Source organism: Brassica oleracea, chromosome C7, assembly GCF_000695525.1.
Source record: "Brassica oleracea var. oleracea cultivar TO1000 chromosome C7, BOL, whole genome shotgun sequence".
NCBI lineage: Eukaryota > Viridiplantae > Streptophyta > Magnoliopsida > Brassicales > Brassicaceae > Brassica > Brassica oleracea.
In genome coordinates this window covers 39887689-39902361 of record NC_027754.1, presented here as the reverse complement: position 1 = coordinate 39902361, position 14673 = coordinate 39887689, and the positions used below count along the sequence as shown (strand labels likewise).

Sequence of the window (14673 nt, the reverse complement as noted above, 5' to 3'; positions counted from 1 at the left end):
TGCAAAATTTATTAATAAGATTCTCTATTTTATTTTTTTATTGGTTGAAATATGGTTAGTTGTATAGGTAATTGTGTTTTTATTTTGAAAATATACAAAATCATATGTTTTATCAATTTGTGTGCATAAACCTATAACGACAATTAAAAAGAAATGGAGTGAGTATGTTTTATTAATCTGTGTGCATAAACCTATAACGACAATTAAAACGAAATGGAGGGAGTATGTTTATTAATCTGTGTGCATAAACCTATAACGACAATTAAAACGAAATGGAGAGAGTAATTTAAACCAATCTAATAAAATAAAATAAAATGACAAGAATATAAAAAAGGAATAATCAACTTTATCAGTTGACAAAATAAATTCGTCTCTGTCTTGAACGTTTTGGAGAATACAAATCATTTTAGTTTGTAAACTAAGAGTTTGCAAATTAAGTTAGACATATGTATTGTTAATTAGATCAGTACTAAAGTTGGTGCAGTGGAGGGACATATCGATCTGCTAGACAGCTACAGACCGTTGTATCATTAGAATTAAACTAAAACGCAGTAACTACATATCAAGAGTAGCAGTACAATCTGAACCTAAGTACTAGTAGTACTGTAGTAGTCGTAAGATGATAAGAAGAAACATTTTGATCATCTATTTCTCTGCTTCTTTCTCATTCTCATCAGTCAATCGAGCTTCCACTCTCTCTTCTGTCAGCTCGCCTCTCTTGTCCATCTGCTCTTTTGAAATAGAGAATTAGCAGAGAGATAAGAATTTAGGTACAACATGTACTGTATACCGTAGTCAAGACTTACGAAAGTAGCAATAACAACAGTGATCATTGCATTGCCTAAAAAACAATAGCTTACAATATAACTATATAACCATTAATTCTCATTGCAGATTTTTTTTTTTCTTTAGTCGCCATGTTTACTTAGATTGAATAACAAACTAATACCACCTACATGGATTCATTTCAATAAAATTCCAACATCTTCCTTCACTGTGATGTTTATTTTATGATAAGAACGGAGAGTGGGACTCTCTTTTATTCTGAGAGGAAGTAAGAACATGAAGAACCAAAGAAAACAAAAAGCATTTAGGGATTTGTTTTAAAGATTCCGTAATATCTCCTAAACACTCAACGATCAAAAATACTCCTCACCTATTTATACTATTATTTACATATGTATCAAGCATCTCACAGTCACAGTACAGCGGCTATCACTCAGTTTACCTGTCAAATCGAATGAGCATGCCAATCATTGCGCCTCTTAACCGGAAGAAACCAAAATTTGTACAGCCAGGCTGATAACTAGAGTTGCAAGTTTGAGGGGCTTTGACCACCTAGCCAAACCAGAGCTAGGGTAAGTTAATCCAAGTTTATAATACGTTCCCAAGGCCAGAAGAACAAAACCACTGTATAAAACCAGCTTTAAACAAGGTTAAGAGCCTTGCGCTCTACCAACTGAGCTAGACGGGCTTTGTGATTACTAATATGAAATGACCTATATATCAACCATACAAAGTTCAGTGCAAGTCGAAACAATGACGAGTCTCAAATTTCCTGAAGCTATCTTTAAGTTTTGAACAAATCCCCATTGCTACAACTTTATTTGTGCTGTATAATTTAGCAGATGAAAACTCGAAATTTTCAGCGTCTATCTTTTAATCAAAAGTCAAAAAACACTCGCTACAATTCTCCATGGACAAGTTTATGCAATCTGTCTCAATAAGATTTCGGGATAAATTTGGCTAATACAGAACATCTGTGCCTAGTTAATTCATAAAGTTTCAAGCTTCTCAACATTAACATAAAATCTAAAGCAAGTCAAGCTGTTTCCAACACTTATCACCTTACAGATCCACAAAACACTCACAAACATATTCATAAAAAACGAGACTTTCATAAATCCACCACAACTTTTGTAACAGTTACACATCTCAAAACCGCAAAAAAGAAAATTAAAACAACAAAGCAGAACCAAAGCTAAGATCCTCAAAAAGACAAAACCTTTGAACTCTTTTCAAAGCTCGTCTTCATCCCTCAAATACTCTCCAATATCAGCCTGATGAAGCACAACGATACCATTCGGATCCAACTTCCGACAGTCCTGCGTACTCTTCGCCGCAATACCAAACCCCAACGGAACATCAGACATGGAGAACACGACAACTCCATCTCCGGGGACGATGCTATCAGTAATCCTCCCCAACCCTCCTTTCAACACGTGGTTCCCGTAGAGAAACGACATCTCCGAGGTGGGTTTCAGCCACACCTTGTGCTTCGCGTTCGCCGCCAAGAGGTTGAGCGACATGATCGTCAGGTGGAAGCTCCCCGCGTGGGTGTACTTCCCGATGCAGGTCCCGAGGGAGACCAGGCTTTTGCGGGAGATGTTCGTGGCTCGCTTCACGAGGGACTCGCTCGCGTAGTAGACTCTGTTCTTCTGGAGGCGGAAGCAGTAGCGGCCGGGATCTGATTCGGGTCCTTCGTGGGAGGGGTTCTCGACGATGTTCTTGAGGTTGTTGCCCACGAATTTGAAGATCTTCTCGAAGACGACGGTCGTCTCGTTCTCGTCTAAAGGCCTCATTTTTTTTTGGAGAGAGAGGTGGTTTAGGACAAGGAAGCAGCGCTCTGTTTTGTCTGAGATTTGAGTTCTCTTTTTAGGGTTTTAGGGCCGATGAGTTTTTATAATTTCGAATTTGGTCCTTTTGAAACAGGTATTACTAATTTAACCCCTGAGTTACAAAAAGAAATTCACCGTTCACCCGAATAAAGTTTTACGGAAACCTTAAGATAATCCATTCACTCCAAAGCAGGTTCACAAGACCGTAACCCTCGACCGATTTTTTCATTCTGCAGACCAATTTTTACAAATTCACCGGAATCGACTGCGTCACTCACGAGTGAACTGGGAAGAAACTTGCTGTAGGAGATGGATTACATCAATCCAATGTAATATGGCTCGCTAGATCGGCTCAACAACTTGTTACTACAATTCAAATGCCACGAGCTTCGCACACCAGCCCGGCTTGATAGATCACCCGATGACTCAAGCCACTGACATAGGGCAAGAAGAAGACGAGGCTCATGTATAAAAAAGGAAGACAAAGGTAACAAGGAAAGAGAGACTTAAACACACACACAGAGACAAACCACTAGAAATTAGGATTTTAGTTATGACTTAGACCATGATTAACGCTGAAACCAAATGAGTTTTTAATTTTTATTTTTTTAATTTTTTTTGTTTGAATAAAAAAAAAATTAAAAACCAATCAATCGTGGGCCGTCACGTGTCAGTGGGATTCGCGAACAGTGCAAAAAACCGGCGAACATCGATTCTTATTCTGGCATTTCTGCCACTGATTTTTTTCTTCCTGTGTGTCTCTCCACCCTTAAAAAACCCACTAAAACCCCATTAAAAACCCCGATAATCCTGCCCTTATCCTTTCCCGCAAACTTGTATTTTTTTGGCAAACTCCGACGAGTGCCGACTTATTTTTCTCTTTGTTCACACTTTGTCACCTTTTTTGGTCAATAAAAAACGATTTTGAAATCATCCACAATTAGGGCTGGCCAAAAAACACGATTCCAAAGAACAAAATCAAATCCGATTCAAAAAAATAGTACCGAACCCAAACCTAAACTGGTTCAAAATTTTAGTATCTAGAAAACTGGAGCCGAATCCGAGGCGAACCGAAATATTTCAGGTTTCATAATAGATCCGAATCAGAAATATATATATATTACTTATTTTTAGATTAAATATCCAAAAAATAACCAGAATATATAAGAGATTTTGAAGTTATCCAAAATAATTGAAAATATATACAAATAATCTAAATGAAATATCTAAATAGCTAAACAATCAAAACAACAAAAGTACTTCAAATATCTATTGATTTTCCAAATATTCAAGCTAAACTAATTTTTATGTTAAGTTTAAAATATAATTTAAATGAGTTATTCGAACCCAAACCAAACCCGTAAAAATCTAAACCAAAATCGAACCGAAATTTAGAAATACCAGAACGAGACTGAATTCTTCAACTCTGAAAACTGAATAGAACCGAGCCGAATTGGAATGAGTATCTAAACATCCAAACCGAATAATTTGAACCGAATTCGAATGAGTATCCGAACATCCAAACCAATTAGATCGAATTTGAATGGTTATCCAAACACCCTATCTACAATTGAGTTTTGTTTTTCTTTACGAAGTCCGACTTAGGTGATGAGTGTTTCAATAGTTTTTAGTTTTAGTTTTTGGTTTTTAGATTTTAGTTTTTAGATTTTAGTTTTTAGATTTTAGTTTTTGGTTTTCAGCTTTTGGTTTTTGGTTTTTGGTTGTTATATTTTGGTTTTTGGTTTTTGGTTTTTTGTTTTGCTGTATTTTTTTTTATTTTTCAAAAATTAATTAATACATTACTTTAAAATAATACAAAAAATAGCAATAAATATTTAGATTTACAATTAAAATTTATCGAAATATTGTGATTATTATTTAAAATAAAATAAAATGACATATTTTTAATTATTATATTAAAATTATATTATAGAAAATATAAATAAAATATGTATCAAATTACACAAAAATAAAAATATTTACAAGTTTTAATTATTTAATGTGAATAATAATAATTTAAAATAATCAATTATTTTATTTATAGAAATTAATAACTAATTTTAAAATTAATAATATTATTTATAAAATATATGACTTTATTTTAGAGATATGTAACACAAATAAATTACTACACATTATTATTTAAATGATATCTAAAGTACAAAAAAATGTATAATAATTTTATATTTATGAGAATATTATTTATTATTTATTAATTATTTAAAATGTAGTAGTTTCTTCAAAAATAATAATCAAAATTCATTTTTTTTCATAAAAACTACCAAAATTGGTTTTTAGTTTTTCTTAATAAATTGGTTAAACTTTTCAAAAACTAGTTTTCCTAAATTTTAAAGATTTTATTTGTTAAAAAACTTGATTGGGAATTGAAATAATTTTTACAAAAACAAAAACAAAAAGCTAAAATTTGATAGGAGGAAAAATGGTTTTTGAGAAAACAGCAACCAAAAACTAGTCTAAATCCTACCGACAATCAACTTCTAAAGCCCAGAAGAGAGGTAATATAAAAAGGCGTTGCTTTTGAATTTAAACCTAAATCACAGAGAGGCGTTGAGATGGGGCGGGGGCGGAAGGTGGAGATGGGGCGGAAGATTAAGATGGGACCGAAAGAGATGAAGGAGAGGCACGATCTTGCAATGGCCAAATACTATGAATCACTGAATAAATCCGAGGTAATACTATATAATCTTTCATCGACCGACGAAATTTGTTTTTTTTTTAATCATGCATGTATGGATCCGAACTGTCCCTCTTGTTGATTTTGACTAATATTTGCTCTTAGGGGTTCGATGTTAGTGCAGCACCATTCTAAGCTAACCCACTGATAGTATACTACTGTGATGATGGTTGCTGTGACTTAGCCCTCCTTTATGCGAGGATGGGCCTTCATCGTTACAACTTACTCCAGATTTTTCTACTCTGTATAGAAAGGGGCAGGTTCAATTCTGTAATAAGGTTTTTTTGATTGGAATAAAATTTAAAATTCTTTAAAAAAAAAAAAAATAAATAGTGTTTCTTTGCCCCCCTTTTTTTTTTCTTTTATGTATATTTTTTTTTTTTTGTTCAAATTTCTTTTATGTATATATATTTGATCTATTTCTTTCTATTTTTCAAATTTAGGGGAAAAATTTGCAGCTCAGTAGAGTAAAGAAATACAACAGGATCCAGTCATCTGTGGTTCTCTCCAAACTTTTCAGACTAAAGTTAGTGCAAGAACATACTCCATATTCGATCTGAAGTGCACTGTTGCTAGACTTCTAGGTAAATATTTCATTATTACTAGTTCACGACAATCATATCATGTCTCAATTAATCTATATCTTTGTATAGGCGAAACCAAGAAGACCATCACAGGTGGTGATGATATCAAGATAGACCATCCCAACTTGCCTGAGTTGCCTCAAGAGAGCCCTTTTGTTGACGATGTGTTATGGGTTCTTTTGAGAAGTGAAATGATATATAGATCTGAGATAAATGTCTACAACTTGAGAGATTACTCTAGGGTCTCTCTCTCCCTTTCACAAGTTTGATCAAATCTCTTGATCCTCTTAATAACAAACCTCACTCGTTTATAAAAAAGACGAAAAATAAACACACGCATCTCGTGGGGACGTTAACCGTTAACTCCAACCCATCAACATCACAACAGCGTTTATTCTTTACTCCTTTCCTTCCTCATAAAGCAGCCAATCATGTAGCAGCTGTAGACACGTCACGCTCTGCACTTGATTCCCTCTGATCCTTTCCTTTCTTCCTTCTTCCGTACATGTAAAGCAAAGGCGGTCGCACGGCCTCACGACTAACATTACCCCCTGCTGCCAAATTGACCTTGTCCTCAAGGTCAAACTCAGAGAACTGACCTTGAATAACCTTCTTCCATTCCCAAGAACTCTCATACTCTGGGAGCCCCTTCCACTGAATTAACACTTCCTCCTGTCCTGACAAAGGGCTGACTCGAAATCCCAAAACCGCTGCTGGCTGTACCTCCAAAACCCCTTCTGAAGTGAGCTGAACCGGTAATGGAGCTACTGGCTGCTTGTTGCCAATGGCCTTCTTCAACTGAGACACATAAAAGGTATTGTGTATCTTAGCCTCCTCCGGTAGCTTGAGGCGATACGCTACTTCCCCTACTCTCGCAACCACCTCAAATGGTCCGTAGAAGCGCGCAGAAAGTTTCTCATTAACTCTGCGTGCAAGCGACTGTTGTCGATAGGGCCTGATCTTCAAGTAGACCATATCACCCACATCGAAGACTACCTCCCTGCGGTGATTATCCACCTGTTTCTTCATCATCTGCTGCGCCTTCAGAATGTGCTCCTTGATAATTCCCAACACTGCATCACGTTCCAGTAACTTGTGTTCCAAGTCAGCATTCGTAGTTGATCCCTGCTTGTACCTGACGATGGCAGGAGGGTCACGACCGTAAACTGCCTTAAATGGAGTCATCTTGATAGCAGAGTGGAAAGAGGAGTTATAGCAGAGCTCCGCCCATGGTAAGAACTTTGCCCAAGCCTTTGGTTTGTCACTTGCGAAGCAACGAAGGTATGTCTCGAGGCCACGGTTCGTCACCTCCGTCTGCCCATCAGTCTGTGGGTGGTACGCAGTGCTCATGCATAACGCCGTTCCTGACAGACGAAATAGTTCCTTCCAAAACTGACTAGTAAAAACTCTATCACGGTCCGAAACAATCGTCTTTGGGAAACCATGTAGTTTGATCACCTCCTGAACAAACAGCAGTGCCACTTCTGTCGCTGTGAACGGATGGCGAAGCTTAATGAAGTGAGCGTACTTGGATAGTCTGTCGATCACCACTAGAACTGAATTGTACCCCTCTGATCGCGGTAACCCTTCCACAAAGTCCATAGCCACATCCTCCCATATCGCGTTCGGAATGCTAAGTGGCTGCAACAACCCTCCTGGAGCTAAGGTGGAATATTTGTGTCTCTGACACACCGCACACGCTGCCACATACTGCTTGATGTCATTCATCATTCCGGCCCAAAAGAATACTTCACTCACCCTTCTCTGAGTTCTCTGTACCCCGCCATGCCCGCCTGTGAGTCCATCATGGAGCTCCCGTAAGATCACTCCAATCAGTGGCGACTCCTTTGGTAATACTAACTTCCCGCAACGCAGTAATCTTCCCTGGACTATTGTGTAATCAGGATGACTACTGGGGTCGGACAACACATCACGCATTAGCTTCTGTAACCTTTCATCCTTTTCGAGCTCCTTCTCTACCTCCTGAAACTGAATGGCTGTGGGTACCGATAACGTCATTAACTCAGCAGCTACATCCCTCCTTGATAACGCATCTGCAGCCTTATTCTCTAGTCCCGGCTTGTACTGGATGTAAAAATCGAACCCCAACAGCTTGGACAACCAACGCTGATACTCCAAGTTAATCTCCCGCTGCTCCAATAAAAACTTCAAGCTCTTCTGATCAGTTCTCACAATGAACTTCCTACCCAACAGATAATGCCTCCACTTTTGTATAGCAAACACTATAGCCATCAACTCGCGTTCATACACGGACTTCAACTGTTGCCTCTCTGAGAGAGCTTGACTGAAGAACGCTATCGGTCTCTGGTTCTGCATCAACACTGCCCCCAACCCTTTTCCTGAAGCATCATACTCAACCACAAACTGCTCATTAAAGTCAGGTAAAGCTAGGACTGGCACTGTCGTCATAGCTTGTTTGAGTGCGACAAAAGCCTCCCCTGCTGCTTCACTCCACCCAAATTTATCTTTCTTCAGAAGTTCAGTTAGTGGTCTCGCGATCAACCCGTACTCCTGCACAAACCGGCGATAGTAGCCTGTGAGGCCAAGGAAACCTCGCAACGCCTTGACATTCCTTGGTACTGGCCATTCCGTCATTGCTGCAATCTTTCTTTTGTCAGCCTCAACTCCCGACGCCGATATTATGTGCCCCAAGTATTCAATACTCGAGCAACCAAACTCACATTTCTTCTTATTGGCATAGAGCTGATGCTGGCGCAACTTATCCAATACCAGCCTCAGGTGCATAGCGTGTTCCTGATGGCTCTTACTGAACACGAGAATGTCATCAAAGAACACGAGCACGAACTGTCTCAAGAATGGTCTGAACACCTCATTCATGACTGATTGGAACGTGGCAGGTGCATTCGACAAACCGAAGGGCATGACTAGGAACTCGTAATGCCCATCATGAGTGCGAAATGCTGTCTTCGACACGTCCTCAGCCTTGACTCGAATCTGATGATACCCCGCTCTCAGATCGAGTTTGGAAAACACCGTCGCTCCCTTCAACTCGTCCAGTAATTGGTCTATCATTGAAATGGGGTAACTGTCCATCACCGTTGCTTTGTTTAGTGCACGGTAATCCACACAGAAACGCCAACTCCCGTCCTTCTTCTTCACCAACAGCACCGGACTTGAAAAAGGGCTGATGCTTTCTTGAATGATGCCCGCTTTTAACATGGCTCTTACTTGCTTCTCAATCTCTTCTTTTTGTGCGTGCGGATAGCGGAAAGGACGCACACTTACGGGATCACTACCCTGTGTGAGAGTGATCGCATGCTCCCTGCTTCGCGAAGGGGGTAAGCCTTGTGGATCCTCAAACACTTGCGCATACTCCGTTACTAGCTTCCGCAGGGGCCTTGGAACCTTCATCTCTTCCATGTTATCAGCCACCAACTCTCTACACTCCACCAAAACGCTCATCTCCTGTTGCTCCAACAGCTTCTTCATTGCTTTGAGCGAAATCTCCGAACTACAAATGGCCGGCTCCCCCCGTAACATCACCATCTTCCCGTCCTCCGGAATTTTCAACGTCTGCAACTTCCAGTTGACTCGCATTTCTCCAAGAGTCTCCAGCCACTGTATTCCCAAGATCACATCCACGTTATTGAGTTCTAACGGTAAGAAATCTGACGTGATTGAGTGACCTTGCAATACTAACGTCACATCCCTACAGATTCCTCCCCCTCTCACTGGTTTTCCCGACCCCGTAATCACCCCAAACCCTTGGGTCTCTTCTGCGATCACGCCCAACTTCTCCACTAGACGATAGTCGATGAAATTATGCGACGCCCCATTGTCGATGAGAACAGTGGCCGAAATATCGCCCACCATTCCGCGAAGTTTGATGGTTCGCGGAGACGAGATGCCTACTGCTGATTTGGCAGATAATGCATCACATTCCGCAAAGTCTGGTGTCTCTTCCTCCTCTTCCCCGTCGCACTCTTCCTCAGATTTCTCCTCTTCACCTTCCTCCTGTATCACCAATACCATCAACTCTTTATTAGGACAGTCGCGCCTAGCATGGGACTTCCCTCCACATTGAAAGCACAATCCCTCCGCTCGATACCTAGCGTATTCCACCGGCGAAAGTCGACGGAACGGCGCTCTTCCTCTCCCGGTGTTATTAGGCATCTGCGGCGCCGTTCGTTTCTCCATCGGGGCTCCTTTCTCCTGAGGTGGGCTCGTTTTGGGCTTTTGAGGTGAATGACCCCCAGGCCCATTTCCCCCTCCAGACCCACTACGACCCACGTAGGTCGACCCCGGTGAGAAACCTCCCTTAAACCCCTTACCGCTTTGTACTTCCGACGACTGATCAGCGTAACCAATCCACTCCTCCACCAGTTTGGCGACGCTCATCATCTTGCGAAGATTCCTCGGCTCCATAAGCTTAACTCCGGCTCGGATCTGTGGTTTCAACCCGATCATGAAGGCCGTCTCCAACACCTCATCTGGTAGTTCCGGAGCGTTCATTGCTAGGGAGATGAAATCTCGACAATATTCCCTAACAGTCCCCTCCTGCTTTAATGTCATCAACCTCTCTCTGGCTGTCGTTTCGTAAGATGTGGAAAACTGTTCGAGAACGCGATATTTCATCTGCTCCCAGTTCACGAACGGATTCCGATCTCGCTCCCAACGGTACCACATCAGAGCCTCCTCGTCAAAACACATCCTCACCGCTCGGAGCTTCCCTTCCTCCGAGAACTCCCCTAACTCGAAATACTGCTCCACGCGTAGGACCCAACTCTCGGCGTTTTCCCCGTTGAACAGAGGAATCTCGATCTTCCGGGCCTTGCGCGTCAGCTCGTCCTGTTTCTCCTCCGTTTGGCGCCAAGGTTGATCGAGTGGAATCAGTGAGTTGTTTCGATCTTCCCCAGCCCTTGCCACCGTCTCTGATCGCAGCCCTGACCCACCAGCACGAAAGAGACCGCTCCGATCCTCTTCGGTCTCGATCTGTTTGCCTGGACGTTGAAAGGTCTGGCTTTCTTCCTCCTCATGTCGTCGCAGCGAAGCTTGGAACAACGCTGCAACCTCCCGCTTCCGTGTCTCGTCATCTTCGTTCAGTCGCTGTTCTAACCTCTCCAAAACCCCCATACGATTACGGATCTCAGCAACCGTTCCTTTGAGCTCCGCCATCGTACTCTCCATCACCCCGATCTTACCCACCTCTTCTCGCAAGTTTTCCATCGCCACCTCAACATCAGGTTTCTTCGCTGGAGCCATAGATTCCAGGAAAGAAGGGCTCTGGTACCAAGTTGTTATGGGTTCTTTTGAGAAGTGAAATGATATATAGATCTGAGATAAATGTCTACAACTTGAGAGAATTACTCTAGGGTCTCTCTCTCCCTTTCACAAGTTTGATCAAATCTCTTGATACTCTCAATAACAAACCTCACTCGTTTATATAAAAGACGAAAAGTAAACACACGCATCTCGTGGGGACGTTAACCGTTAACTCCAACCCATCAACGTCACAACGGTGTTTATTCTTTACTCCTTTCCTTCCTCATAAAGTAGCCAATCATGTAACAGCTGTAGACACGTCACGCTCTGCACTTGATTCCCTCTGATCCTTTCCTTTCTTCCTTCTTCCGTACGTGTAAAGCAAAGGCGGTCGCACGGCCTCACGACTAACACGATGGCACCAACCGATTTTCCCTGGTAAATTGATTGTTTCTTAATTAAAAAAAAATATTTTTGATTATTATAATCAACCACTATTAATTAGTGATATACTATCTTCTTTTTAATTTTCAGCTCAAGGATTCAGAGCTTGAAGACAATGACTGGATCAGTTTGTACTTGAAACTTGCAGTTGCTACAACCAATAAGAGCTTTGACGTTGCCAGACTCAGTCTGGCCAATTTGAAGATTCTGAAAGTGGCTACTGAAAGTACCCAGGGACTTGGAGACTACGATGCAGTTTTCTACATAGAGTACGAGGACTCTTGTGAGGCTCGAGTTGGTAAGGATGTCCATCGCGTTGCTATTGTCAGAAGAATCTTGGATAAGCAGTCGGAAGTCTTGTGTCTCCTTGGTCATAATCAGAGCATAAACAACAGTGCTGCCATGGAAGCTGGCTCGTCCTCTGCACAAGACTAGATCCATTTGAGTATATGTGGATCAGAATAATAAACTCCATCGGTGGAATGCTTTTTATGCAATTTGTGTGTGTTGTTCTACATTAATTTATTTATTTTATGTACAAGTAGAGCTATTGAATCACATTCACTAAACAACAAGTACGTAGACCATATATATTTATGCACAAGTAGTCTAATGTAGGTGGCGTCATCGCTTGCGTCAACGTCAACTAACTTGCATAAAAGTAGCACATGTTTGACTCGCCAAAGACAATCGAGCGTGACTTGATTGTCTCCCAAGTAATTAATTGTTTTAACGAAAAGTCTTCGCTGCTTCTCTCTCATTTAGTAGTTACTAGTATAAACAAATCACTATAGATACGCATCAATTCAGACAAGTTATAATAAGTACTCAAAGTAAACTCCAGATCTGAAAACAAAAATGGAAGAAATCGGAATAGTTATTGTCGGCGGCGGAATCGCTGGTCTCGCCACTTCGCTTGCTCTTCATAGGTTTGTTGTTCTGAAAATTAACTGTCCCATATGGACTTTTATTTTTGTGTGTGTATATTATAAAGTTTGTAAATACAGGAAAGGAATAAAGAGTGTTGTGTTGGAGAGAGCCGAGAAAGTGAGGTCGGAAGGAGCTGGAATTGGAACTCTTACTAATGGTTGGAGAGCTCTTGATCAGCTTGGCGTCTCTGATCGTCTTCGTCTCACGTCTAATCTTATTCACAAGTAAGATTTCTCTACTTTAATCCTTTTTTTCTTTTGCTTTGCTAATTAATTATTAGTGATCATAGCTTTGCTAATTAATTATTAGTGATCATAGCTTTGCTTTAGAACTTGTATAATAAATTCTTGGATGTGGTGAACAGAGCACGGACCATGTTGATTGAGGATGGGAAGAAAAAACGAGAATTCGTTTTAAACATCAAGTATGTTGTTAATTCAATTATATACATCGTATGTTATTATTGATTTTAAACTTTTACTAATTGCAATCAAACAGAGACGAAGCTCGTTGTATTAGAAGGAACGATCTGGTTGATGCCTTAGCCGATGCTCTCCCTGATGGAACCATCCGGTTGAATTCCCAAATTGTTTCGATCCAAGAGGACGAAATTACGTCGTTTCCAATCGTTCACTTGTCCAATGGCAATACGATCAAAGCCAAGGTAACAACTTATCATGAATCATGATTCTCATTTTCGGTCTTCATTGTTTCACGCACAAGTTTCTGAGTTTTGTTTGAGTCTGCATACTATTTTCTTTTAATCTATATTTTAGAACTATACAATTTTTAACTATAAATTTGTTTATAGTACCTTTTTATTATCAAAAACTTTTGAAAATGCGAATGCCAAACTGAACTAGAACCTTCCATTTTGAATTTGAAGTTTAAGTTTACAACAAAAAAAGTTTGATTTAGATAGTTAAGATTGTGGGTTTAATGATACATGTTTGCTTCTCTCATAGGTCTTGATTGGATGTGATGGTGCAAATTCCATCGTCAGTGACTATCTCCGGTTAGGCCCTATAAAGGCATTTGCTTGTCGTGCGGTGAGAGGGTTCACTAATTACCCAAACGGCCATGGATTTCCACATGAGCTTTTAAGGATGAAAACAGGAAACGTTTTAGTGGGAAGACTCCCTTTGAACGATAACCAAGTCTTTTGGTTTGTAGTGCATATGCAAGACAGTCAACACAACGGTAAGGATCAAAAATCGATCGCAAATGTGACTCTAAAATGGGTCGATAAGTTATCCGAAGACTGGAAAGAAATGGTGAAAAGATGCGATGTGGAGTCATTAACGTTGACACACTTAAGGTACCGTTCCCCGTGGGAAATCATGTTCGGGAAATTTCGACGTGGGACCGTGACTGTAGCTGGCGATGCAATGCACGTTATGGGTCCATTCCTCGGACAAGGAGGCTCGGCTGCGCTAGAGGATGCGGTTGTTCTGGCTAGATGTCTAGCTAGGAAATTGGGTCCGGACCATGGAGACTTGTTAAAGGATTGTTCGGTGAAAAGCATTGGAGAAGCTATTGATGAATATGTGAGTGAACGTAGGATGAGACTAGTCGGGCTTTCGACGCAGACGTATTTGACGGGACGGTCACTACAAACGCAGTCAATGGTCGTCAGGATCATGTTTATTGTGCTGTTGGTGCTGTTGTTTGGGCGTGATCAGATTCATCATACTAAATACGATTGCGGCCGACTCTAAAAACTTGATGGACACTTTATGACTAGTTTTATAGTGTGAGGTTTTGTGCTTTAATTATCGTTTTAAGTCTGTACTGAATACGACTGCGGCCGACTCTAGAAACTTTGTCATCTAACTCGTTGGATTTCTCTTCTTTTTAAAAACCTATAATTTCAAATTTTATGTAAATTTGGTGTTTTATGTTTATCTGTTAAATTCCATATAAGGCCGTACATCTAAATCATTGGTGATTCACATCTTTGCTAAATATCAAAGGAAAAAAAACTCTTGATGTATGTTAACACATCCCACCATTTTTGTAATGACCCCAACCCTAGGCTTTGCCCAAGGGTCAAGTCATTTTTCTTTAAAGAGAGAGAGAGAGAGAGAGAGAGAGAGAGAGAGAGAGAGAGAGAGAGAGAGAGAGAGAGAGAGAGAGAGAGAGAGAGAGAGAGAGAGAG

General features: G+C 40.5%; 3 protein-coding genes and 1 long non-coding RNA gene across 5 annotated transcripts; 2 read left to right on the top strand and 2 right to left on the bottom strand.

The window, feature by feature from the left end:
- Positions 1 to 1877: 1877 nt before the first annotated feature.
- LOC106306696 (60S ribosome subunit biogenesis protein NIP7 homolog) lies at positions 1878 to 2662 on the bottom strand. The gene has a single exon (XM_013743411.1). It carries the CDS (start codon positions 2580 to 2582, stop codon positions 2019 to 2021), a length of 564 nt encoding a protein of 187 aa, XP_013598865.1. The 5' UTR covers positions 2583 to 2662; the 3' UTR covers positions 1878 to 2018.
- A 2431-nt stretch (positions 2663 to 5093) lies between these two features.
- Positions 5094 to 6054, top strand: LOC106306699. The gene is made up of 3 exons (XR_001263176.1): positions 5094 to 5308; positions 5757 to 5897; positions 5967 to 6054. It is a non-coding gene; the product is annotated as an uncharacterized LOC106306699 (long non-coding RNA).
- A 5136-nt stretch (positions 6055 to 11190) lies between these two features.
- Positions 11191 to 12131, bottom strand: LOC106306697. Of its 2 annotated transcripts, none has more exons than XM_013743412.1 (2): positions 11721 to 12131; positions 11191 to 11576 (listed from the first exon to the last, which is right to left on the bottom strand). In XM_013743412.1, the coding sequence occupies exons 1-2, from the start codon at positions 12024 to 12026 to the stop codon at positions 11409 to 11411; spliced, it is 474 nt and encodes a 157-aa protein (XP_013598866.1). In that variant the 5' UTR covers positions 12027 to 12131; the 3' UTR covers positions 11191 to 11408. The 2 variants fall into 2 exon arrangements, with proteins under 2 accessions (XP_013598866.1, XP_013598867.1); XM_013743413.1 differs by having other exon boundaries at positions 11816 to 12131.
- Positions 12132 to 12335: 204 nt separating this feature from the next.
- On the top strand, positions 12336 to 14395 carry LOC106303650 (3-hydroxybenzoate 6-hydroxylase 1). Its single transcript, XM_013739945.1, has 5 exons — positions 12336 to 12514; positions 12593 to 12739; positions 12880 to 12939; positions 13014 to 13179; positions 13481 to 14395. The coding sequence occupies exons 1-5, from the start codon at positions 12444 to 12446 to the stop codon at positions 14231 to 14233; spliced, it is 1197 nt and encodes a 398-aa protein (XP_013595399.1). The 5' UTR covers positions 12336 to 12443; the 3' UTR covers positions 14234 to 14395.
- The last annotated feature ends 278 nt before the right edge of the window (positions 14396 to 14673 follow it).